General features: G+C 46.1%; 1 protein-coding gene across 1 annotated transcript; it reads left to right on the plus strand.

Moving 5' to 3' along the window:
* Positions 1-54: 54 nt before the first annotated feature.
* Positions 55-27,026, plus strand: LHFPL4 (LHFPL tetraspan subfamily member 4; the record flags this gene model as incomplete). The annotated part of the gene is made up of 3 exons (XM_079712533.1): positions 55-460; positions 23,295-23,531; positions 26,926-27,026. The coding sequence occupies 3 exons, from the start codon at positions 55-57 to the stop codon at positions 27,024-27,026; spliced, it is 744 nt and encodes a 247-aa protein (XP_079568659.1).

Raw genomic sequence — 27,026 nt, forward strand, 5'->3', positions numbered from 1 at the left:
CGGTCCCGGGCCGGCGGCCCCCGCAAGCCGCCGCCGGCCCCGCCCCCGGGCACCATGCTGCCCTCGCAGGAGGCCTCCAAGCTCTACCACGAGCACTACATGCGGAACTCGCGGGCCATCGGTGTGCTATGGGCCATCTTCACCATCTGCTTCGCCATCATCAACGTGGTGGTCTTCATCCAGCCCTACTGGGTGGGCGACAGCGTGAGCACCCCCAAGCCTGGTTACTTCGGCCTCTTCCACTACTGTGTGGGCAGCGGGCTGGCGGGCCGCGAGCTCACCTGCCGCGGCTCGTTCACCGACTTCAGCACTATCCCGTCCGGCGCCTTCAAGGCGGCCGCCTTCTTCGTGCTGCTCTCCATGGTGCTGATCCTCGGCTGCATCACCTGCTTTGCTCTTTTCTTCTTCTGCAACACGGCCACGGTCTACAAGATCTGCGCCTGGATGCAGCTCTTGGCAGGTAGGGGAGGGGCGGGGGTGGGACTCCTAGAACAGACGCTGAGGAAGGGGCTTCTTCTTCCAGGACCCCTTCTTGGAGGAGTCAGAGACAGATTCTGCTCCTCTGTCTAAAGACACACCTCCTTCGCTGACTCTAAGCAGCCACTGGGGAGGGGATTCTATGAGAGAGACACCTTGGGGCAGAGGGCATAGCCTTAGAACTGGGTCTGTAGGTCTGTGTGCTTGGATGTGGGCAGATTGCGTTTATTGATGGGTGAGCATTATGTCTGAGTTTCTGAGGGTCTCTGAGAAAGAGACCCTTGGTTCTTAAGGGAAATAACTATCTGAATGAGGACTTACTCTAGGTGTGAGCAACTTCTGTTGCATTGAAAAAAGCATGAGGGACTTCCCTGCTGGTCCAGTGGTTAAGATTCTGTGCTCCCAATGCAGGGGGCACGGGTTTGATCCCTGGTAGGGGAACTAAGATCCCTCATGCCACACGGGGCGACCTAAAAAATTAAAAACAAACAAAAAAAAGAGATGGGGAATCGAGATCTGACAGTGACCTTTAACTTGCTAACGTTATCATTTTCGATGTTTCACTTTACTTCTCTGAGGCTCAGTTTCCTCATCTGTAAAACAGTGGAGAAGAGTCCAAGAACTCATGAAAGAGTAATTTATAAACTATAAAGTTGGGAATAGATGGAGGGTGGTGGTAAGAGAAGGCTGTCTATAGTGTCTGTCCAATGTTTGAAGTGTAGGTGGTTGACAACACCTGGCAACATGGGCCTCTGGAGAGCAGGTCTCCAGCCTCCCTCCCCCACCAAGGCAGGAAGGGTTCTGGTGCCATATGCCTAGTGGGAATGAGTCTCTGGGACCCTCTGAAATGTTTGGCTAAGACAGACACCTTGCCCTAAAAACCAGAGAAGGGCCTTTTGGGAGTAAGAACTGCTGAGACAGTTTTCCAGGATCCATGAGAGTCCCCCCATCACTGCCTACCTTTCAATCGAAGACAGATTTTGAAGATTCAGCAACTTGGGCATTTGCCTAATTGCAGGCAGGGAGGAGAGCTGGGCTGAGGACAGTTGGGCCAGGGGATGGCAGGGATGGAGGAGGAGGGCCAATGAAGGCTGGTGAAGGAAAATGTTTAGAGCCTTCCAGAGTTGAGAAAGAGAAGGGAAAGTGTGATGATCATGCAGCAGAGATGGTTTTTAAAAATAAGCACCTCAGGATATTCAACAAGTGTCAGCCCGTTCAAAAGAGACCTCCTGAAGAAGCTGTTCTGTCACTTGCTGATGGTTCCACTCCTCAAAACATTGTAGGAAATTGTCTTTGGATTGTGGGGTGTATCGTCCTTGAGGGGAAACCTCTATTTTTTTTTAAATTAAGTAATTTATTTATTTTTGGCTACATTGGGTCTTCGTTGCTGCGCACGAGCTTTCTCTAGTTGCGGTGCGCGGGGGTTACTCTTCATTGCGGTGCACGGGCTTCTCATTGCGGTGGTTTCTCTTGTTGTGGAGCACGGGCTCCAGGTGCGTGGGCTTCAGTAGTTGTGGCACACGGGCTCAGTAGTTGTGGCTGGCGGGCTCTAGAGTGCAGGCTCAGTAGTTGTGGCGCACAGGCTTAGTTGCTCCGCGGCATGTGGGATCTTCCCGGACCAGGGATCGAACCCGTGTCCCCCGCATTGGCAGGCAGATTCTTAACCACTGCGCCACCAGGGAAGTCCCAAACCTCCATTTTTTAAAGGAGGACTATGATTTTTGGAAATGACCAAGTGTAGAAAACACAATTGATGGGAGTTCCCTGGTGGCACAGTGATTAAGACTCTGCGCTCCTGATGCAGGGGACCCAGGTTCAATCCCTGGTCAGGGAACTAGATCCCACATGCGTGCTGCAACTAAGAGTTCACATGCCACAACTAAGGAGCACACCAGCCACAACTAAGGAGCCCCCCTGCTGCAACTAAGACTCAGCACAACCAAATAAATAAATTAATTTAAAAAATTTAAAAAAGAGAAAATACAATGGGTGGTCAAATTGAGAATTGTCACTTGAGATGAAAGCCAAGGTGTGAAGTCAAAATCATGAGGCTGGTTTGCTTCCCCAAGAGGACTGTTACAAATGCTGGGAGGAATTTCTGGCGTGTTGGAAAAATTGTTCAAACTCCCAAAAGGACTACCTTGTAGAAGGCAGCATTTATTCAGTGTGGACATTCTAGTGGGCTTGCTCCAATTGACTTAGATGGAGGTCTTTTAAGATTTTGGAGAAAGTGAGAAAGGAGAATTGTAGGATGTGGGACGTATCTCCATATTTATCAGTACCCAGAAGGTGATTTCCATTCTACTCTTAAAAGGTGAGCTGGAAAGAATATATGCTCAGCTGGAACTCCCATATCCTGAACCTTAATTTGTAGTCTGCAGATGGGTTACTGACCTCTTGGCCTTCCCGTTCTCTGTAATCCATCCAATTCTCTGTAATCCATGTGGGTTTAATCTTGGGGATTTGATGAACTATCCAACAACCCCCATGTAAATATAGAATTTCAGGGATCTTAGGAATCAGCTTCTTCAAACCCTGCCTTCCTCCACCCCCATTATAGAGAGAGGAAACTGAGCCTAGAGACATAAAGGTCTTACCCAAAGTCACACAGCCAGTAATAGAGTAAACTAGTCATGACTCCTGGTCCAGTGCTCTTTCCCTTGTGTTTCGCCCCACCCCTGAGGGGAGTTATCAGAGTTGAGCAGTTCACTGTATTTTACTTAGAGATTTCTGAGCTCTGGGTAAGTGACTGACTTACTTTGCTTAATAAAGGGAAGAGGTCAGGGGCTTCCCTGGTGGCGCAGTGGTTAAGAATCTGCCTGCCAATTCAGGGGACACGGGTTTGAGCCCTGGTCAGGGAAGATCCCACATGCTGCGGAGCAACTAAACCCGTGCGCCACAACTACTGAGCCCACGTGCCACAACTACTGAAGCCTGCATGCCTGGAGCCCGTGCTTCAAAACAAGAGAAGCCACTTCAATAAGAAGCCTGCGCACCGCAATGAAGAGTAGCCCCTACTCACCGCAACTAGAGAAAGCCCAAGTGCAGCAACAAAGACCCAATGCAGCCAAAAATAAATAAATAAAAATAAATAAATTTATTTTTTAAAAAAGGGGCAGAGGCCAGAGCACTAGACTACAAGTCATGGGATTGTGCTGGCGGGGGAGGGTTGTCTTAGTTAATTCTGCCGGTGACTCACCATTAGTGTTAAGCAACCACTTTTTAGCTTAAATCTCAGTTTTCTCATCTGTACAGTGAGGGACTAATCAGTCAGATTAGTGGATTTAAAGTATCTCTTTCAGGGCTGTGGGGTTCCTAGAATAACTCTTTCACCAAGATCATTCCACTCAGAAAGTGAGAAATCAGTCATCCTCAGCAGAGAAGCAGAGGGCCTTGTTTGTATCAGATAAGAATTAGAGGGACTTCCCTGGTGGTCCAGTGGTTAAGACTCTGTGCTTCCACTGCAGGGGGCACAGGTTTGATCCCTGGTTGGGGAGCTAAGATCCCGCATGCCATGCAGTGCAGACAGAAAAAAAAAAAAAAAAGAGAATGCCTGTTGTATGGTTCTTGTTCAAGTGAACATTTACTCAAACTGTTTTTTTGGCCATGCCATGCAGCATGTGGGCAATCCCTGCTCTCAGGAAGCTTACCATCTAGCTGAATCACTATATTGGTCAGCAGTCTTTCAGTGAAAAGTGACAGAAACCCAACTCAAGCTGACTTAAGTAAATTAAAATAAGGTAAAGAGGGTAGTGTTTTTGGCTCACATACATTAAAAGTCAAGAGTACTGGCTTCACACACGGATGGATCCAGATGCTCAAATAACATCATTAAAAATGAGTCTCTCAGTAGCATTGACATGTATACACTACCAAATGTAAAATAGATAGCTAGTGGGAAGCAGCTGCATCGCACAGGGAGATCAGCTCGGTGCTGTGTGACCACCTAGAGGGGTGGGATAGGGAGGGTGGGAGAGAGAAGCAAGAGGGAGGGGACATGGGAATATTTGTATACGTATAGCTGATTCACTTTGTTATACAGCAGAAACTAACACAACATTGTAAAGCAATTATACTCCAAAAAAAGTCAATCTCTTGGGACTTCCCAGTGGCTAAGACTCCGCACACCCTATGCAGGGGGCCTGGGTTTGATCCCTGCTCGGGAACTAGATCCCACATGCTGCAACTAAGAGTTTGCATGTAGCAACGAATATCTCGAGTGCCAGTGCAGCCAAATAAATAAATATTAAAAAAAAATCAATCAGTCTCCATTTCCTGGATCCTCTGTGTTGGCTTACTTTTGAGTTCACTTCTCTCTTGAAGGTTATAAGTAAGGCTACCAGCAGCTCTGAATTTACATTGCTTCAGCTTAGCGATGCCTGTGGGAAAAAAAAGAGCTTTTATTCAATGGTTCCAGCAAAAGTTCCAGGGCTGATTCTGATTGTCTAGCTTTGGTCAAGTGCCTACCTCTTAATTAATCAGTGTGACTTTGTCTAAGGTCTCGGCCACATACCCATTCCTGGGACTAATGAACTGATAGGGGAGAAAGATAAATTCCCACAAAGGGAAATCAGGTGTGACCACTGGAAGAGGGCTACTATGGGTTAGACAAGTGCAGACAGAGGCCTCATCCTGGACAGTCTGAGCACTAATATGTGCTCAGCTTTAGGTGCTGTGGAAGCCCAGGGCAATTGAGGAGGATACTGTCTTAGTTGGGAGGTGAAGCTTGAGTGGGGCTGGGTGTGGACAGGTGTGAGTTGTGAGAGAGCATTCTGAATGGAGTGGAAGATCATGGACGGAGAGACACAGAGGCGAGAAAGCCACATCTGGCTTGAGTGTGGCATCCACTTAGGGGAGCAGCAGTGAAAGAGACCAGGAAGGAATGATGGGGCTACAGTGTGCAAGGCTCTGAGTACTGGGTCAAAAAATTTGGATTTAATCAGCAGGCAGTTCGAAGCTACTACCACTGTTAATAATCAGGAAAAAATAGTTAACATTTTCTGAGCCTTTACTATATGCTTGACCATATGCTAAACATTTACATGCATACTGTCATTGAATCCTCACAACAATCCTATGGGGTAGGTACCACTATGAATATTTCATAGATGAGAACACTGAGCCTCTGAAAGGAAAGAGTCATTTGTCCGAGGTCATACAGGGGTTAAGTGGGGGAGCCAGAATTGTAACTCAGTCTGTCTAACTAGAAAGCCCAAGGATTTATAAAGGAACATTCAGGATGGGAATAGAGACAGGATGAATTTGCCAGAAGAGTCGAATGCTAAGTAGAGAGGCTGGGAGACTCAGGTGGCTCTTTGTGGAGTTAGGGGTCAGCTTTTCTTTTTTAAAAAAATTAATTTATTTATTTTTGGCTGTGTTTGGCCTTTGTTGCTGTGTGTGGGCTTCCGCTAGTCGTGGCGAGCGGGGGCTACTCTTCGTTGCGGTGCACGGGCTTCTCATTGCAGTGGCTTCTCTTGTTGCAGAGCACGGGCTCTACGCATGTAGGCGTCAGTAGTTGTGGCATGCGGGCTCAGCAGTTGTGGCGCACAGGCTTAGTTGCTCTGCAGCATGTGGGATCCTCCCAGACCAGGGCTCAGACCCGTGTCCCCTGCATTGGCAGGAGGATTCTTAACCACTGCGCCGCCAGGGAAGTCCCAGGGGTCAGTTTTTCAAGGCTTCTCAGGATATCTCTGCTACTCTTTACCTGGTCTTTCCCATTTTCGGGGTGCTAGATACTTTCACATTCGTTATGTCATTTACTGTTGATCTGTTAAAATGACTTGTCCAAAGGTCACACATCTAGTGAAAGGAGGAGCTGAAACTTCACATGAGTCTAAATGGATCTAGAACCTGTTTTTACCCCTGAACTGGAACACAGGACGTGAATACACAGATTACAAGTTACAACTGTCGGGTGTATGTACTCAGTGTTTACCTGTGGGCTGAGTGAGGTTAGCCAAGGGGAGGTTGCTGGCTGGAGTAGAGACTCAGACTGGAAGCCTGGTCGAGGGTCCGAGGGGGCAGTGTGGGGAAGTGGTGGAGGACTTAGAATTCCCGCTTTGCCACTTCCCAGCTGTGTCCCTTGGATAAGTGGGTTTCCTCTCTGAGCCTCAGTTCCCTTATCTGTAAAATGGAGGTGATTATTGTACCTACTTCAGAGGTGAGGGAAAGAAAGAAATGAAACCATGGGGCTGAAATGCTGAGTGTGGTTCCTGGTATACAGTGAACAATCAGTAAATGGTCACTGTTATTCTTGTGACATGGTCTGAGTGAAGAGCAGCTTGTGAGGGGTCCTTGCTATTCAAGTGAAAGACTTTGGACTTGCTGAGATGATCAAAGGCCTTAAGAAGTCATAGACTGTCAGCTGGGAAGCGTCTTACCAATCAGCTGGCTCAACTCCCTTGTTGTACAGATAAAAAAACTGAGTCCCAGAGAGAAGAGACAAATCCATGCTCACAAAGTGAGACTCCTCTATCCACAGAGGGGAGGTGATTCTGACCACATTTATTCAGGGTCAAGAGCCTACTATGTGTCAGGCACTGCCCAGTGCTAGAATCACTGTGGCAAACAGCACATGTGAGATATAGTGGAAGCTGGGGAGACTGATGGTAGAGGTGGCAGCAGGGGCTGGTTGGTGCGCCAGAGGTGAGCATCTTCCAGCCTCCCAGATGTGTGTCCTAAATCATAAGGGGTCTCTGAGGTAGGAGCAGCAGTGTCACTACAGCTTAGAATGTGCATCCGCATCCCTCCCCACTTCCTTGGCTTATGTTTCAGATTTGGTTTGGGATTTTTTTTCATCCAGTGAGTCTTTGTTGTATGTGATGAGACTGCTGAGCACATTGGGGGAATTTCTTTCCTCCCACTCTTCCCTCCCTCATTTTCTTGCTCCCCCAATTCTCCCTTCCTTCCTTCTTTCCTGCCTTCCACCTTCCTTCCCTCCCTCCCTTCTTTCATTTTTTGCTTTGCTCCTTCTCTCCCTATTCCCTTCCTTTCTTTCTCACATCAGTCCTTTACTGACAGCCTCCTCTGTGTGTCAGGCTATGCTAGGCTCAGGGAATCCTGAGTAAGAGTCCTCGCTCCCAGGAAGCTCATAGTCTAATGGGAGAGGCAGGAAAGAAGTTGGATCATCACACTGTGGCATGACACATGAAATGATTGAATCATGCAAGGGTATCTTGGGGGCACACACTTCTGACACATTAAGGACAGCCAGAGAAGTCTTCCAAAAAGTAACAGCATTTGAGCTGAGTCTTAAAAAGGATGAGAAGGGGAACCAGGCAGAAGAGACAGTATGATTGAAGGTGTGGAGGAGGGAAATAGCCTGGTGTGTTTTGGGCACCACAAACAATTAGCACAAGGGGAGATGAGAGCTGAGACTGGGAGGGTGGACAGGGGCTGGATTGCGGATGCCTTCTAAGCCACGGTCAGGAGTTTAGACTTTATCTATAAGCAGCAGATAGTTGTTGACTTTTTTTTTTTAATCTTTAAAAAATTTTCCAGACTTTCATTTACTTTTCGGAAAAGTTAATACATGAACGTGAAACAAAATTCAAAAGATAAAATGGTGTTTAATCAGATGTAAGTCTCCTCCCTGCTCTCATTTCTCAGTGATCCTCCCAGAAGTCTCCTCCCAGAGGCAACCACTTTTACCATTTCTTGAGTATCCTTTCCAAGAAATCCCATAAATATACAAGCAAATTCAAACTATATTTTAAAAAAATAAATGGTATATTAGTTATCTATTGCTGCATAGCAGATTACCCCAAAACTTAGTGGCTGAAAGCAACAAGCATTTGTTTCTGTGAGTCACAGGAATTTGGGAGTGCTTAGATGGGTAGTTCTGGCTTGAGGTGTCTCCTGAAGTTGCACCCAAGACCTTAGCTGGGGTCGGCTGGAGGAGACCTCAGAATGAGTGCTCTGAGAGAGAGAAATAAGAAGGTATGATGCCCACCCCCCCTTCTTTGGTAATAGCTTTATTGAGATTTAAATCATATGCCACACAATTCACACATATAAAGTGTACAATTCAGTGGGTTTTAGTATATTTAAAGAGTTGTGTAACCATTACCACAATCAATTTTAAGATATTTACATGACCTCAAGACACCTTATATCTATCCTTTAGCTCTCTCCCCTTAAGCCTACCATGCCCATCTTCTCTGTCCTCTAAGCAGCCACTATTAAGCCTGTTCTGGACATTTTGTATAAATGGAATCATATAATATGTGGTCTTTGTGATTGGCATCTTTCACTTAGCATAATGTTTTCAAGGTTCATTCATGTTGCAGCATGGGTCAATACTTCATTCCTTTTTACAGCTGAATAATATTCCATTGTATGGATATACTGCATTTTGTTTATCCAGTCATCAGCTGATGGCCACTTGGATTGTCTCCACTTTTTGGCTATTATGAATAATGTTGCTATGAACACTTGTGTATAAGTTTTTGTGTGGACACATGTTTTCATTTCCCTTGGATATATTCCTGAGAGTCTAATTGTTGGCTCAGGTGGCAACTCTAACATTTTGAAGAACTGCCAGATTGTATTCCAAAGGGGCAGTACCATTTTACTTTCCCAGCAGCAGTGTGTGAAGGTGCTTAGTCATATCCTCATCCACACTTATGTTATTATCTGACTTTTGGATTACAGCCATCCTACTGGGTGTGAACTGGTAACTCCTGGTTTTGATTTCCATCCCCCTAATGATTAGTGGTGTTAAGCATCTTTTCATGCGCTTGTTGGCCATTTATATACCTTCTTTGGAGAAACACCTGTTCAGATCCTTTGCCCATGTTTTTCTTCCAGTTTTATTGAGGTACAGTTGACATGCAGCACTGTATAAGTTTCAGGTGTACAGCATGATTTGGCTTAGTGAACATCCATCGTCTTATATCGATACAAAATTAAAGAAATAGAAAATTTTTGTGTGTGATGAGAACTCTCAGGATTTACTCTCTTAACAGCTTTCATATATAACATACGGCGGTGGTAATTATATTTTTGATGCTGTACATGACAGCCCTAGCACTTATTTACCTTATAACGAAGTTTGTACCTTTTGACCGCCTTCATCCAGTTGCCTCTCCCCCCACCCCCACCTCTGGTAACCACAAGTCTGTTCTCTCTTTCTATGTTTCTTTTTTTTTTTTGAAGTATAATTGACCTACAACACTGTTAGTTCCTATCATACAACATAGTGATTTGATATTTCTATATATTTCAAAATGATCACCATGATGTCTAGTTACTGTATGTTACCATATAAACATATATTTATTGACTATACTCCCTACCCTGTACATTTCATAACCATGACTCATTTATTTTGCAACTGGAAGTTTGTACCTTTTAATCTCTCTCACCTATTTCTTTCCTCCCCTCATTCCCTTCCCCTTTGCCCATTTAAAGATTGGATTATTTTTCTTTTTACTATTGAGTTGTAAGAGTTCTTTATACTCTTGTTATAAGTCCCTTATCAGATATATGATTTGCAAATATTTTCTTCCATTCTATGGCTGTCTTTTCACTTTCTTGATGGTGTTCTTTGAAGCACAAAAGTTTTAAATTTATACAAAGTCCAGTTTATCTTGTTGTTGTTGTTGCTTATGCTTTTGTCATTTCTAAGAATCCATTGCCAAACTCAAGATTACAAAATTTACCTCTGTTTTCTTCTTTTTGTTGTTGTTGTTGTTGCTTGTGCTTTTGATGTCATTTCTAAGAATCCATTGCCAAACTCAAGATTACAAAATTTACCTCTGTTTTCTTCTAAGCGTTTTATAGTTTTAGTTTTTACACTTAGGGCTCTCATCCATTTGAGTTAATTTTTGTATATGGTGTAAAGTAAGGGTTCAACTTCATTCTTTTGAATGTGGCTCTCCAGTTGTCCCCGCACCGTTTATTGAAAACAGTGTTCCTTCTCAACTGAATGGTCTTGGCACCCTTGCCAAAAATCAATTGACCATGGGTTAATTTCTGAACTCTCACTTCTGTTCCACTGATCTGTATGTCTATCCTTATGCCAGTAACAGTCTGTCTTGATTACTGTTGCTTTGTAGTGAGTTTTCAAATCAGGAAGTGTGAGTCCTCCAACTTTGTTCTTTTTCATGACTGTTTTGGCCATCCCACTGCCTTTTTTCTTTTTTAATTGAAGCATAGTTGATTTACAATATTGTGTTAGTTTCACATGTACAACAAAATGATTGAGTTATATATATATATATTTCTCAGATTATTTTCAATTATAGGTTATTACAGGATATTGAATATAGTTTCCTGTGTTATACAGTAAATGCTTGTTGCTTATCTATTTTATGTATTGTAGTAGTTTGTATCTGTTAATCCCAGACTCCTAATTTACCACTCTCTCCCCCTCCCTTTCCCCTTTGGGAACCATAAATTGGTTTTCTAGTTGTGAGTCTGTTTCTGTTTTGTATATAGATGCATTTGTATTATGTTTAGATTCCACATGTAAGTGATATCATATAATATTTGTCTTTCTTTGTCTGACTTCCTTCACTTTGTATGATATTCTCTAGGTCCATCCATGTTGCTGCAAATGGCAATATTTCATTCTTTTTTATGGTTGAGTAGTTTTCCATTGTATATATATACCACATCTTTTTCATCTTTTCTGGATACATGCCCAGGAGTGGAATTGCTGGATCATACAGTGGCTCTATTTTTTCTTTTTTTTTTTGCGGTACGCGGGCCTCTCACTGTTGTGGCCTCTCCCGTTGCGGAGCACAGGCTCCGGACTTGCAAGCTCAGCGGCCATGGCTCACGGGCCCAGCCACTCCGCGGCATGTGGGATCTTCGTGGATTGGGGCACGAACCCGTGTCCCCTGTATCGGCAGGCGTACTCTCAACCACTGCGCCACCAGGGAAGCCCTCTATTTTTTCTTTTTTAAGGAACCTCTGTACTGTTCTCCGTAGTGGCCGCAACAATTTACATTCCCACCAACAGTGTAGGAGGGTTCCCTTTTCTCCACACCCTCTCCGGCATTTGTTATTTCTGGACTTTTTAATGATGGCCGTTCTGACCAGTGTGAGGTGGTACCTCATTGTAGTTTTGATTTGCATTTCTCTAATAATTAGTGATGTTGAGCGTCTTTTCACGTGCCTATTGGCCATCTGCATGTCTTTTTTCAGAGAAATGTCTATTTAGGTGTTCCACCCATTTTAAAATTGGATTATTTGGTTCCTTTGCTATTGAGTTGTATGAGCTGTGTATATATTTTGTATATTAACCCCTTGTCAGTTACATGGTTTGCAAATATTTTCTCCCATTCTGTAGGTTGTCTTTTCATTCTGTTAATGGTTTCTTTTTTTTTTGCCGTATGCGGGTCTCTCACTGTTGTGGCCTCTCCTGTTGCGGAGCACAGGCTCCGGACACGCAGGATCAGCGGCCATGGCTCACAGGCCTAGCCGCTCCGTGGCATGTGGGATCCTCCCGGACTGGGGCACGAACCCGTGTCCCCTGCATTGGCAGGCAGACTCTCAACCACTGCGCCACCAGGGAAGCCCTATTGATGGTTTCTTTTGCCTTGGGAGACTGATCTAAGAAAATATTGCTATGATTTATGTCAGAGAACCTTTTGCCTATGTTCTCTTCTAAGATTTTCATGGTGTCGTGTCTTATATATAGGTCTTTAAGCCATTTTGAGTTTATTTTTGTGTATGCTGTGAGGGAGTGTTCTAATGTCACTAACTTACATGCAGTGGTCCAGCTTTCCAAGCACTGCTTGCTGAAGAGACTGTCTTTTCTCCATTGTACATTCTTGCCTCCTTTGTCGTAGCAAATGCCTTTTATGTTCTAATCTCAGATATCACAGACCACTTCTGCCACACTCTATTGTTAGAAGTGAGTTACTAAATCCAGCCCACATTCAAGGGGAGGAGAATTCAGCTCCTCCTCTTGAAAGGAAGTATATTTAAAAAGTTGTGGACATATTTATAAACCATCACAAATGGTAGCATACTAAACACTTGGTTTGTCTTGCTTTTTAAATTCAACAACACATCTTGGAGATTGTTCCAGATCAGTGTACAGAGAGCTGCTTTTTTCTTAAGAGCTGCATAATATACTTTTGTGTGGATGTGTCATCTTTTATGCAATCAATATTTAAGTTATTTACAATATCTTGCTATCACAGTATTTCAGTGGATGACGTTGTATATAATTTGATACATATGTAAGTATAAGGATAAAATAAAGACCTAGAGTGGAATTGCTGGATTAAATGGTCTTTACGTTTACAATTTTGACAGATCCAGTCATAGTCCCCTCCGTGGAAGTTACGCAAAGTTACACTTCCAGCAACAATGTATGAGGGTACCTGTTTCCCCGCATTCTTGCCAACTGTGTTATCAAATATTTTATTTTTGCCAAACTGATGGGAAAAAGTACTCTCTTATGGTAGTAATTTGTCTTTCTTTTATGAATGAGGTTGAGCATCTTTTATATATACAGGCCGACCTCATTTTATTGCAATTCACTTTAGTGAATAACCTCACAGATATTGCTTTTTTTTTTTTTTAAACAAATTGAAGGTTTGAGGCAACCCTGTGTTGAGCAAGTCTATCGGTGCCATTTTTCCAAATAGCATTTGCTACACTTTGTGTCTCTGTGTGACATTTTGGTAATTCTCACAATATTTCATACTGTTTCATTGTTATATTTGTTATGGGTGATCTGTGATCAGTGATCTTTGTAATTGTTTTGGCATTTTTTTAGCTATAAAGTATTTTAAGTTTGTATATTGTTTTAGACATAATGCTATTGCACACTTAATAGGCTACAGTATAGTGTAAACATAACTTTTATATGCCCTGGGAAACCAAAAAAAATCTGCGTGACTCGCTTTATTGTGATATTTGCTTTATTGTGGTGGTCTGGAACTGCACCCGCAATATCTCCAAGGTGTACCTGTATATTTTCTGTAAACTGTCAGTTCAGAAATATTTTTCTACCAAGCTAATGGTATTTTCCCTCTTTGATTTGTAAAAACTCTTTATAAATTAAAAAAGTTAGCTCTTTGTGATATGTTACAAATATTGTCTCCCAGTTTATCTTTTGAGTTTGTCTATGGATGTTTTCCCCATGGTGAAATTTGTTTTTTCTCAACATAAGCAAATCATCAGTTCCCTCCTATATGGCTCCTGAGTGTAGTATGGCTCCTAGAACGGCCTTGGAGTGTTTTGAGCAGGGAGGGAATCATAGATCTGGTTGTTGGTAGGGAGGATGGGCTGGAGGTGTCAAGAGGATGAGGGCTGAACTGTTCTTATTCTGACAGCCTCTTATTCTTTTCATTCCATTTCATGTTATTCATCATTATCAACCTTTTATCCCAAAGCCGTTTAATGGCATAAAGGAGAGCCCTGGATCAGGAATCTGGGTTGGAACATAGTAGGTGCTTAATAAGTGTCTATTGAGTGAGTGAATGATGAGCTCTTTTCTTTTTTTTTGGCCGTGCAGTGCGGCATATGGGATCTTAGTTCCCTGACTAGGGATCGAACCTGTGCTCCCTGCATCGGGAGCGTGGAGTCTTAACCCCTGGACCGCCAGGGAAGTCCCTGAATGATAAGCTCTGATTTAAGTCCTGGCTCCACCACCCGCTCCTTTGGAGGCAGCATATTCAGCAGTCAGCCAACCTGAATTTGAATCCTGAGTGTGGCATTACCAACTAAGTGTCCTTTGGAAGGTTATACAATTTCTGACTCTAAGTTTCCTCCTCTAGAAAATGGGGACTATAATAGTAACTAGTTCTTGGGGCTGTTAAAGGATTGATTGAGAATGTGTGTACACACCCTGGCAGAAAGGAAACCCAATTTGCCAAATAGCAATTGTTATTAGCTGTCGTGTGACTTTCGTCATAACCCTTTGGTTCCAACATTCCATGGTCTGTGCTACAACCAGGGAGGAAAGGTTGAAAAGTGGGGAGAACTGGGAAATACACCTGGAAAAGCAGGGGAGCTCTGAAAGTTGGGCCTTGAAGTTTGGGGTCTTATTCTTAGGTTATAGGCAATTACTTGTAGGCATGGGAATGACCAGGGCCAGATGTGGGTTTAGAAAGATGACTTGGGGAATTCCCTGGCGGCACAGTGGTTAAGAATCCGCCTGCCAATGCAGGGGACACGGGTTCGAGCCCTGGTCCGGGAAGATCCCACATGCCACGGAGCAACTAAGCCCGTGCGCCACAACTACTGAGCCTGTGCTCTAGAGCCTGCGAGCTGCAACTACTGAAGCCACGCACCACAACTACTGAAGCCCGCATGCCTAGAGCCCGTACTCTGCAACAAGAGAAGCCACCACAATGAGAAGCCCGCGCACCACAACGAAGAGTAGCTCCCGCTCACGGCAAATAGAGAAAGCTTGCGAGCAGCAATCAAGACCCAACACAGCCAAAAATAAATAAATTAAAAAAAAAAAAAAAGAAAGATGCCTTGGGCAGTTGCTGCAGGGAAGGGACTGATGGAGGCCTGATGGGAGACCAGGAGCCTGGGGGGAAAGCAGTGGCAGTGGTCCAGGTGAGAGGGGCTGAGGCCGGGGGACGGGAGGAGGAGAAAACTGGAGACCTATTTAGGAGCCCAGTAGGTGTGTGTGTGGGGGGGCGGGGTGAGGACAGGCAGGCCTTGCACGTGACCCAGGGTCCTCTCGTTGAACAATTTGGTCTTGGAATGACATTCCTAAAAGACACAGCAGGGAGATCCGCTCAGTCTGGGAAATGCTGAATTTGTGGTCCCTATGAGACCCACAGGAGGAGGGCTCTGACCAGCTGTTGGCTATTCTGGCCTCGAACCGAGGAAAGAGGTCTCAGCTGGAGATGTTAGATGTCAGTCTGAGTGTGGGTGAAATTGCCCGGGGAGAGCATGTAGAGGGAAAAGAGGAGACAGCCTCGAAACACCAACCTTTAAGATGCAGGTCGAGGAGGAGCCAGAAAAGGCGGCTTGGAGAGAGGCGCCAGAGCAGCTGCTCAGATTAGCAACAGAGAAACTGAGAAGAACAGCCTTGAGAAAGGACGGCTGCCTGGAGGAGCCAGAGGGACGGGGAAGGGATGGAGCCACCTGGATCGGCCTGGGCCAGACTGGAGGAGTGAGGCAGGATGCGGGGAGAGCGGCGGGAGGTTTCTGACCGAGCCCTGGAGATGAGTGTGGCAGAGCCGAGCCGGGGTAGTGGGGGATGCAGCGGATTCAAAGGTTGTCAAGAGGCTGTGTGTGGGCTCCATGCAGGCTCGGCCCAGGGGTGGTGAAGTAAATACTGTTTCCAAATAATTACCACACAAAGTGATGGGTGTCCCATCTCTCCATAGCAGCATCTGTGACAACAGATACAATTATTTGTGTTCCTAACAGTCCCCCTACTAAACAGTAGTTTCCTCAAGATCAGGAACCACGAGCCGGGGACTGAATGGCTTGGAGGAAGTGTCCCAGGGAGAGGGAACAGTCAGTGCCAAGCCCTCCAGGGGGGCTGAACTAGAAATGTTGTTAGGGTTAGGGTTAGAAGGCAGGCCCAGGGTGGCTGGAGTGTACGGATCGAGACGCCGGATGGCGTGGGGGAAAGTGGGGTGAGCCTGTGGGTCACACAGGCCAGGACCAGGCATCAGGGTTTATCCTGAGCGTAGTGGGAAGCTTTTGAAGGGTGTTGAGCAGGGGAATGGCACCATCTGCTTTCGACAGCTCACTCTGGATGCTGAGTGGAGAACAGATGATGGGGCAAGGATGAGAGCAGAGAAACTAGTTAGGAGGCCACTGCGGTCTTCCAGGAGGGAGATCATGGCAGCTTGGACAGATGGTGGCAGTGGAGATGGAGAAAAGAGGTCAGTCCGAGATATTTTTTGGAGGTCAAGACAGTCGGCCTTGCAAGTGGACTGGATTGGGGGTGAGGGAAATGGAGGAGTCAGGGTGTCCCCATAATCTGGGTGCTGGATGGGATGTAGGGAGCCCAGGCACGAGAGTCCCGTCCCCTCCGAGCTCCCCAGCTGATGGAGGCACTAAGATTGGGCCTGGATCTTCAAATCCAGTGGGCAGGGTTGACTGTTAGGAGAGGTCTGGTCTCCCTTGTACGATAAGCCTCTGCCCTGGGGGGCAGGACAGAGCTGGTGCGAGGGACGTGAGGACAACCTCCTTCTTAGGGTGTGTGTGTGTGGGGTGTCTCCCTACAGCCCCCCAGTGCACCAGGCCTGGGGAGGCGCTCCCTTGGAAAGCTGTGGTCGTGGTGCCGACACAGGTCCTTCTCCGGGCTTCTCTCAGCCCCCAAATCAGCCTGGTTCTTTGTAGAAAAACCTTCCTAAATGTGAGGAAGGGACTCATAGAAGACAAAGGATACGAGCAGCCATCCGTGCATTCTGTGCTATACTGCTTCTCTGTATATCTCACCTTTTCTAGGACTTTTACAGCTTTGTAAAATTATCGTGTTTTTTGTACAAAAATTGGAGAATATAGATGACCAAGATTACACACATAATCTCACTCTCCCAGAAACAGTCAACTTAACTGTTGGTCTGCAGTCATAACAGTATAGAGTACTGGTTATGAGCAGACTCTGGAGCCAGACTGTCTGGGTTCAAATCCTGGTTCTGTAACTTACCAGCTGTGTGACCTTGGATAACTTGGATGACCTCTCTGTGCCTCTGTGTCCTCAACTGTAAACAGAAGATAATAATAGTACCTACTCCACAGAGTGTTGTGGGGATTAAATGAAGTAATGTGTGTAAAATACTTAGCATAGTTCCTGATGTGGTAAATTTTATATAACTATTTGCTATAACTATGTAAGTATTTTTTCCCAAAATGAAATTATATTGCACGTTATTTTTCACATCCTTTTGAAACCTAACATATCATAAGTATTTTCTGTATCATTAAATCTTCCTCAGTATAGTTTAATAGGGGAGTAGTATTCCATGGTATGAAAGAATATTCCTGTGTTGTTGGATAATTAGTTGCTTCTTTCTTTCCTCCCTTCCTTTATTTCTCCCTCTCCTCCTCCCTTCTTTTCCTCCTCTCTTCCTTCTTCTCTTTCTTGCAAATAAAGATGTGATAGACATCCTCATAGCTAAATCTTAGAGCAGATCCTTGAGCATTTTCTTAGAATAAATTCCTAGAAATTGGCAAGCTCAGTCAAAAGGGGTCTAGAGATGTTCAGTTTTATGTTTTTTTTTGTGATTAATTCATTATTTCTGTGAGTTCCATTTGGCTTGTGCATTGCAATTCTTTGTTGCTTCAATTATTTCATTCCAAGTGAGTGACAAAATCTCTGGCAATAGTCACTTATTAGTGGTCAGCTCCCACCTACCTTAAGATTTCAGTAGGTAAGTTATTCACGTGGTCCTGAATTCAAAAGGTGTAGCAGGTTAGCAGTGCAAGGTCTCCGTCCTGTCCTGTCCTTGGCTCCTCAATCCCCTCCTTAGAAGTAACCAGGGTTATCAATGTGAATGTTATATAAATGGAATCACAGTTTTCCCCAATGTTATGACTCTAAGAGGCATCCAAGTTATTGCATATAGCTGCCATAACAAAATACCATAGGGGCTTCCCTGGTGGCGCAGTGGTTGAGAGTCCGCCTGCCGATGCAGGGGACACGGGTTCGTGCCCCGGTCCGGGGAGATCCCACATGCTGCGGAGCGGCTGGGCCCGTGAGCCATGGCCGCTGAGCCTGCGCGTCCGGAGCCTGTGCTCCGCAGCGGGAGAGGCCACAGCAGTGAGAGGCCCGCGTACCGCAAAAAAAAAAAAAAAAAAAAAATACCATAGACTGGGTGGCTTACATTTATTTTCTCATAGTTCAGGAAACTCGAATTCCAAGACCTAGAATTCCAGACCAGCATGGTCTGGTTCTGGTGAGGGTCCTCTTCTTGGCTTGCAGACGGCCACCTTCTTGCTGTGTCCTCAGGTGGTAGGTGCAGGGAGAGAGCAAGCTCTCTGGTATCTCTTCTTGTAAGGGCACTAATCCCATCATGGGTCCCCACTCTCATGACCTCATCTAACGCTAATTACCTCTCCGAGGCCCCTTCCACAAATACTCTTACATTGGTTTACGGCTTCAAAATATGACTTTTATGGGGACACAGTTCAGTCCATATCAAGCCTCTTTGGAGTCTGCTCAGGGACAGAAAGCCCTGGGGGACATCCAATCTGACCCCCTAGTAATGGGTAGCAGCTGGGGTGCATTAGGCATGGAGGGGACAGCTGAGCATAAACAAAGCCCTCCCTTTAGGAGTGATCGGCTCAGTGTATGTCCCTTGAGGATAGTGTAATGGTGTCATAAATGGTTTAATAAAACTCTATTAAAATAGCTAAGCATAAAATGCATAATTAAAAAGCTTTACATAAAGGCACATTTACACCACAAGCTTTAAAGGAAACAAACACCCACGTATATTGTATATTTTCTCTTAACTTCATCACTTTTTTAGTCTCATCCTAGGTTCATTACCCAAACTCAAGTATTGTTTTTCCTTTTAACTTTCCTTTAGTTGCTTAATTATATTTTAAAAGTGTAAGAAGATTTCATGGCCAGACATAGGTGGCAAAGGACTGGACATAATATTATCATTTTTATCATAAAAGTAATATATGCAAACGTTAAACACTTTCCAACAGTGCAGGAGGGCAGAGAATAAAAAGCGTCTCCCTCCTTTCCTCCTCCACCCCAGGCAGTGTTTCAGAGGTTCCCATCATTAAGTTGCTTCTGTATTCTTCCAGAAATGTTTATGGACATGCAAGCTTACATATGTATATATGTGGATTCTTTGAAAAACCAATATTTTAAATTATGTTTTTAAAATTTTATGAGTAATACATGAATACATTCACTCCGTGAAGAGCTGAAGCATTACAAACAGGCTAAAGTCCCCACCCGCTCCCTGCCCAGAGGCCACCATTGTTATAAACGTAATTTCTATCTTTCCTGATCTTTTTGTGTGCATTTACATACACATCCATGAGAAGAATACGTCGTGTCATTTTCTGTGTTCCCTTTCCTCCCTCGCTCCCTTCCTTCCTCTTTCTCTCTCTCTTTTTTTTTTTTTTTGGTAAAATACACATAACATAAAATTTACCATTTTACCCATTCTTAGATGTCCAGTTCTGTGCCATTAAGAACATTCACACTGTTGTGCAGCCACCCTCACCATCTGTCCTCACAACTCTTTTCACATGCAGAACTCTGTCCCCGTTAAACACTAACTCCCCGTGCCCCGCCCCCAGTCCCTGACAACCAGTATTCTACTTTCCGCCTCTAGGAATCTGACTGCCCTTGGTTCCTCCTGTAAGTGGAATCATACAGTATCTGACCTTTTGTGACTGGCTCATATAATTTAGCATAATGTCCTCAGGATTCCTCCACGTTGTAGCATGTATCAGAATTTCCTTCCTTTTTAAGGCGCTCTGAGGTGTCTCAGATCATTTGGCAGGTAAAAGTATCCAGCTAGAACCTAAGAACAATGTTTTGTTTGTACTATACTTATGTTTATAGTTGCCTTCTATCTATGGTAAGTGATCCTGGTTTCCTTTTCTTTCATAGTGATATAAAGCTTACTTTTAAAGTAAATGCCTCTCAGTTAAAAAGTGGGTCTATGGAATTCCCTGGCGGTCCAGTGGTTGGAACTCCGAGCTTTTACTGCTGAGGGCCTGGGTTTAGTCCCTGGTTGGTTGGGGAACTAAGATCCCACAAGCCGCGTGGCACGGCCAAAGAAAAAGTGAGTCTATTCAGAGAGAAACATTAAATAAAGACCTGTCTGGGTTTGAATACGGAGCCCGCCACTTCCTAGCTGTGTGACATGGATACGATGCTACTTAGTTCCTCTGAGCCTCAGATTCGTTATAGGATTAAATGAGATCATGCATGTTAGGAGCTTCACACCCTGGCACATAGTTAAGCACTCAATACTATTTGTTATCGTTATCATATTATTAATAACAGTAATATTATTAATCTTAAATTTATCCAACACCACCTGGCTGCTTGGGAAGTCAGCCGACTCTAGGGTGATTGGATATCGGTGCCCCATCCGAGGGCCCCTTCCCCTAGACCAGCGGTTCTCAACCAGGGACATCTTTGCCCCCAAGGGGACATTTGACAGTGTCTTAAGACTCTTTTTTTTTTTAACCACTATGACTGTGGGTGGTGGGTAGAGGCCAGGGGTGATGCTGTACATCCCACAATACACCCCACTTACCCCACCCTGCACCCTGCACCTGTGTCTATGCCTTATAGCAGGTGGCTCTTCAGCCAGCTCATTATTTCCAAGAGACTTGAACTTGGACTCCAGAGACCTCAGCCGTGATTTCCTCATCCAGCACATGAGGATGCTGAAGGCTGCCTTGTCTCTAGTTATTCCACCTCCTGATCGTTGAGCCTCTTGATCACCTACCTGGTCTATGCTGTCCCTAGAAGTCTCTTCCTCTCCTGCCCCAGGTCTCAGGAAACCTGTCTGATTGGCTTTTCTCCACTTGCTTTACTTCTGGGTGTTTGTCGTTCCCAGAGCAGCCTCTGGGGCCCCATAGCCACCACCTAAAACACTGCAGAGTAAAGGAGGCAGAGAGAGTGAGTGAGAGATGGAGAGAGAGGTTCCCCCCCCGCACGCCTTCTCTGAGTGCCCTGTCATCCTGGGTCTCCTTCCAGTCGCTCCCTGACATGTATAAATATTCTATTTGTGTGTTGATTTGATTTGATTCGTCTCCACACACCTCCGCTCCTGAGGACGAGAAACCATGGCTGGCAGTGTCCCCAGCACCCTGCATAATGCCTGACACATAGAAGACACTCAGAATTTATTTGTGGAATACATGAAGGGAGAGGCAGCGAGAGGAAAGGACGAGGGCATAGATAAAGGGAAGGAAGAGAAGCAAGAAGAGGCAGGGAGAAGAGGAGGGGTGTTAAGTGAACGTCAGATGCTGAGATCTAAGGAGAAAAGGGAAGAGGGAGGGTCAAGACTGAGGATTAAGCACCGCATAGACCAGCTGGAGAGAGAGGGGGAGGGGTGTGGAGAGAGAGGCAAAAACAGATGAAAAGGGTGGAGAAGAGAAAGGAATGGAGACACACGACTAGAGAGACACGTAAGTGATGAGGCAGCGAGACAGAGCGAACGTGCAGGCGCAGAGCCCCTGGAGAAAACCTCTTTGAACGCTGAGCTTGCAGAGGGAGGAGGACCACCTGCAAGATACTGCCGCGGTTTCCATGGCGACGGGGATGCTCTGGGCAGGAGAGGAAACACTGTACTGGGGAGAGGAGAAGGAGGGACTGGGTGGGTTTTGCCCCTCCCAGGCTCTTTCCTCACCCCTGCCTCAAGCTGGAGATTCAGGGCCGAGGACGGGGAGGTGGGAGTGCAGCTCCCCGTCCTCCTCAAAGGACCCTGCAGATGTGAAGGACTTAGGCGCCTCGTCTCCCACTCCTCCATCCCTGGCATTTGACCCTCCTCCCCTCTCCAGGGTCCTGGAGGGTCCTGAAAAGTGTTAGGGAAATATGGGAAGGTGGCTGGCTCAAGCCCTCTCCGTAGGCTCCTCCTCTCTTCCCACCCCATAATTGCTAGAGCGCCCCTGGGCTCCGTCCTGGGCCTTCTCTTCAGTTTCCATAACGTCCATTCCCAGGGATTTACATGCCACAGCTCCCACATTTATATCCCCAGCCCTGATTTCTCCCTGAGTTTCCTTCTCCATTTGGGTATCTAAAGGGCATCTTCAAACTTGTTGAATTCTTTAAGTCACCAAGCTCATTCTTGCCTCAGGGCTTTTTTGCACTTGCCATTCCCTTTGCCACAAGCTCTTTTCCCCAGCCATTTATTAGAGGTGTCTTTCACTCGAGCTAAGAATTGTCTTGGAGAAGGCGAGCGCGTTGGAGAGGGGAGGAAGGCCTGCTCCAACGTGTGTGTGTGTGTGTGTGTGTGTGTGTGTGTGTGTGTGTGTGTAAGATCACAGTGCTGTCAGGGGCGCCCTGTGTCCGTATAAGGAGTGCACCCTAGGGAAGTGCAGAAGGACTGTCCTGTTAGAAGGTCGGGGTGAGGCCAGAGGAGGCAGAACTCGAGGCAGGGAAGAGCCTGTGCCGTGGGGAGCACTTCCTTGTATGGTAGATGAGGGAAAGAGATGGCAAAGCCAGGTGTCCCTCTCCCCACCCTGGCAACGAGATGCGCCTCCTAGACAGTGGGCAGAACTGACTGCCACTCCCACTTTGTCATCACCGTCATCTAAAACCCAGGTTAAGCACCTGTGGGCCTGGTGGGGGGTCAAGGGCCCCTCTGCCCCAACCTGAGCCTTGTGGTGACCTCAGGTCTCAGACACAGTAACCCAGTCGCTGGTGGACTGTCGGGCACTAAAAAGGGCAACATAAAGCCAGTGGACATAGTCACAAACTCACTGCCAGGAGGGGAAGGTCACAGCTGGAGGTGGCCTACTGAGCCCAGAAAATGGCTCTCAATAAAAAGTTGTTGAGTAAATGACAAAAATAAAAAATAAAGAATGGTGAGGATGGGAGAGGGTAAGCGTGGCCAAGATGCTAAAGGGAGCTGAGGGAGGTGACCCTGGTTTGCTATTTTCTCCTATTTCCAGAAGGGCTTACCGGAGGAGGAGTTGATTTGATGGGGGCAGGCGATGGCATTGTGCTTTGGAAAGCTTCTGCTCCCCAAGGCATGAGGCCCTCCCAGGGTTTAGAGTTTCTGGATCCACAGGAGGTGGTTCACAAGCTCTTGGGTTGATGGGCGATGCGGGGGAGCGGGGCCCAGCCTCAGGGGGCCTCCTGGTGGTCCTCAGGCTCTGGGAAGTAATCTTCCCCTTCTCTCTTCCTTCCTGACCCTGGCGGTGGGCTCGGCCTGGCGCCCCCTCAGCTCTGTGCCTTGTGCTGGGCTGCATGATCTTCCCCGACGGCTGGGACGCCGAGACGATCCGGGACATGTGTGGGGCCAAGACCGGGAAGTACTCCCTGGGGGACTGTTCGGTGCGCTGGGCGTACATCCTGGCCATCATCGGCATCCTCAACGCCCTCATCCTCTCCTTCCTTGCCTTCGTGCTGGGCAACCGGCAAACGGACCTGCTGCAGGAGGAGCTCAAGCAGGAGAACAAAGGTGAGCAGGCGCGCACTTCCGGGTGGGCCGCTGGCGGTCGCGGGGTGCGGAGGTGGGCGAGGCCGGCCCCGCCAGGCGGGGCACCTTCAAAGTCAAGTGAAGCACAAGGTGGAAATCTTAACAGAGAGGCCGACTGCCGGGGAGACAGTTGGAGGTTATCCCTCAAATCTGAGCATTTGCACGCCTGACCCAGCAAACCCTCCCATGAGTATAAACCCAGGAGAAATGTACATGAATGCTCTTGGCCGCAGTTTCAAAATAGCAAACAGTAAAAACCACCTAAATGGCCATTGACAGGAGGATGGATAAATATATGGTGATACATTCACATCACAGAATTGTTTACAACTGTGGAAATGAATGAACGTGTTCTATGTAATGGAATGAATGGATACATCCTGGAAACATAATATTGAGAGGGGAAAAACCAAAATTCCAGAAGATGACATAATTTTTTTGAGTTAACAAACTAAGTAACACTATGCTAAATAGAGTTTATATATATATATATATATATATATATATATATATATATATATATATATATATGGTAATATTGCGTGTTTTTTAAAAAAGCAAAGAAATGATCAATACAAAAGGTATCATGGTGGTTCTCTGTAGCTGGGATGGAAGCAGGGAAGCAAGGACATGAGGTGGGGGACAGGTGGCTGTGTACAAACTATTGGCGAGTTAAGTACTTGCATGGTGAGCCCACAGATGTTTGGTGCAGTATGCTTTATACCTAGTATAGTACACATAAACTTTCATATGTATCAGGTAACAATATACAATAAAGAAAAAGCTGACACCTAAGGCCAGAGTCTCAGGGATAACCACTGTTACCAGATGCTTACCTGTGTATCTACGTATGTCCCTTTGTGAAATATATGGTAGTGTTATCTGCTAATATAGGAGAGGCATCTGTCCAAAACAAATCCTCAGATTGCTTTTTGCGCTCAACTCTAGAGCACATCTTAAAGATCTTTATCATTCTGTGGAGAGCCATCTTGTCGTTTTTATCCAATGCCTAGCATTACATAAGATGAAGGAATTATAGTTTCTTAACTGTTCTCCTTGTAGGGGCTGTTAGGGAGGTTCCCAGGTTTTTACTATTACTGGCAATGCTACAATGACCATCTTTGTCCTTGCCTTCTGTTTTCTTGGTGTCTTTCCAGAAGTGGAATTGCACACTCACAATTGCAATGATAATTCCAGATTGCTCTCTAAAGGAAGGTCAGTCCTCTGACCCAGGGGCCCATGCTGCCCCTAGAGAAAGGGGAGACACCCTGTCTGTCTGGGTGCCCGTTTTCTGCCATGGGAAATCGGATTTCGTCGTCTCACCCTTCCTTGAGCTCTTAGCGTGCGCTGGGTGTATGTTCATCACTTTCCTTTAATTACATTCATCTCTTGGAGCCTCTTATCTGTAAAATGGGGATAATGACAGTGAGGGTTATTATCTCCTTTGGCAGGAGTTACTCTAGTATTGTGGTGTGAATACCCTTGGACTGTGAAGGCAGGTTGTCTGTGTTGGAAGCAGGTTGAGCTAAGAAATGAATTGACCTCTTTGAGCCTCAGTTTCCTGCACTACCTAAAATGAGGGTGGTGGAAAAAAAAAAGTAAGACTGAGGTCCTTTTTATCCCCCGAGGATACTCAGAGACCTGATCTATGGGGTGGTCCATAGTCTCCATCCTCTTCCAAGTACAACTGGACTTGGATACAAACAGGCACACCGGATGACTGGAAGGACACCTGACCCAGTGCTAAGCACTGACACCCAGACTCTACCTGACTCACCCCACCTGAGCCCAGTCCAGGCCTGCACTGTCCCCCAGTCCCCACCATCTATGCACATTCCAGACCAACCCCTCAGAACTGTCATCATAAGATGGGACAAGGGATGGGGAGAGGTGCTCCAGCTTCAGAACAACCCTTTCATTTCATCCTCCTGAGAAGCCTCCTAATCCAAGTCAGATGTTTCACATCTTAGAGGCATCTATTGCCAACCCTTGTCCCAGTCCATGTTTACCATGAGGCCTCCTCCTCTGCCTCCCCATGACAGGGAGGGCTCAGCCTCCAGTCTAACATGTGTTGGTGGTGACAGTGGAGTAAGAGAAAGAAGAAAAGAGCAGAATTTGTCTCATGAATCAGCACTCCCCCAACTGTGGTTTATGTAAAAAGTTTCAGAGCACCAAATAATATTGAGGGTTTCACAGCCCATTTCAGGTAATGTTATGTTTGGTAAATTTAACATGTTTTAAATGGAGGTTACCAACTGCTATATAAAGTGTTTATTAAATTAGAAAAACATTGTTTGCTAATACTTTCACAAAATGTAAGTCAAGTCATTCTGCTCTACACCTCCAACTTCTGTAGTACTGTATGTCAATTATATCTCAATAAAACTGAAAGGAAAATGAAGGGAAAAAAAACCCAAAAAACGAGGGTGGTGAGAATGGAACCACCTAACAGGGCTGTCCTGCAAGGAAGAAAGATGGTGCCTATAACGGGGCAGTGGTGAATGCTCAGTGAAAGCTGTCACTCCTCACAGCTCCCCATCAGGCCGGCATTATGACCACCATTTTATAAATGAGAAAGCCGAGGTCTGGAGAGGTCCAGTAACTTGCCCAAGCTTACCTAAGTGGTGGAGCCAGGATTTGAGGTCCAAGTCCAAAGGCCAGGCTCTTCCCTGCTGCCAGTCCCCTTTTCAGGGCCCTCCTGGGCTGCTGTCCTTCTCTGAGGCTCCTGTCCCTGGAGACACTGGCACCCGGTGGTTTCTATGGTCTTGGTGTGAGGTCGGAGCCTGCCCTCTGGTGGCAGCTTCCAGAAGTGCAAGACTAAGACAGCCACGTGGCCTTTCCGAAGAGGTTTGGGGTTGTGACTGGTGTGAGGTTGGCCCGCTCAGCGTCCTCTCCTTCCTCCCCAAAGCGCCCTAACAGCTCAGTGTTAAAAGTGACATAAGGGAGCCCCAGTTTGCCTTCCTTCAGCATCTGGGGATTTCCTTCCCTCACTGGGAGCTCAAGGTGAGTGAGCCTCAGCATTCAGTTCTGAGCCAAAGACCTCTGGAAGAAAAGTAAGCTATACTTTGGTGTCATTTCCACTATTTACTATGTGCCAAACACTGTGCAAAGCCCTCGGCTGGCATTATTTACATCTTTTTAACCCCTCAGAATCACTCTGTGAAGAAGTAGGCTATTATGTTCATTTTACAGATGAGGAAATTGGGGCTCAGAGAGGTCGAATGGCTGGCTCAAGGCCTTCCAGCTAGTCAGGGTTGGCTGCATTTCAGAACCTGGGCAGCTCACCCCTCTGCCCAGCTTTGCCCTGAGGAGTGGCTGACGGAGCCCCAGTGCTGGGTGGCCTCTGACTTTCTCCAATTCTCTCTCTCTCTCTTAGATTTTGTGGGCTCTACAGTAAGCTCTGTGTTGCGGCCAGGGGGTGATGTCTCTGGATGGGGAGTCCTCCCCTGTCCCGTCGCTCACTCACAGGGACCCTGA

The sequence above is a fragment of the Hyperoodon ampullatus genome, assembly GCF_949752795.1.
Source record: "Hyperoodon ampullatus genome assembly, chromosome: 10".
NCBI classification, from domain to species: Eukaryota; Metazoa; Chordata; class Mammalia; order Artiodactyla; family Ziphiidae; genus Hyperoodon; species Hyperoodon ampullatus.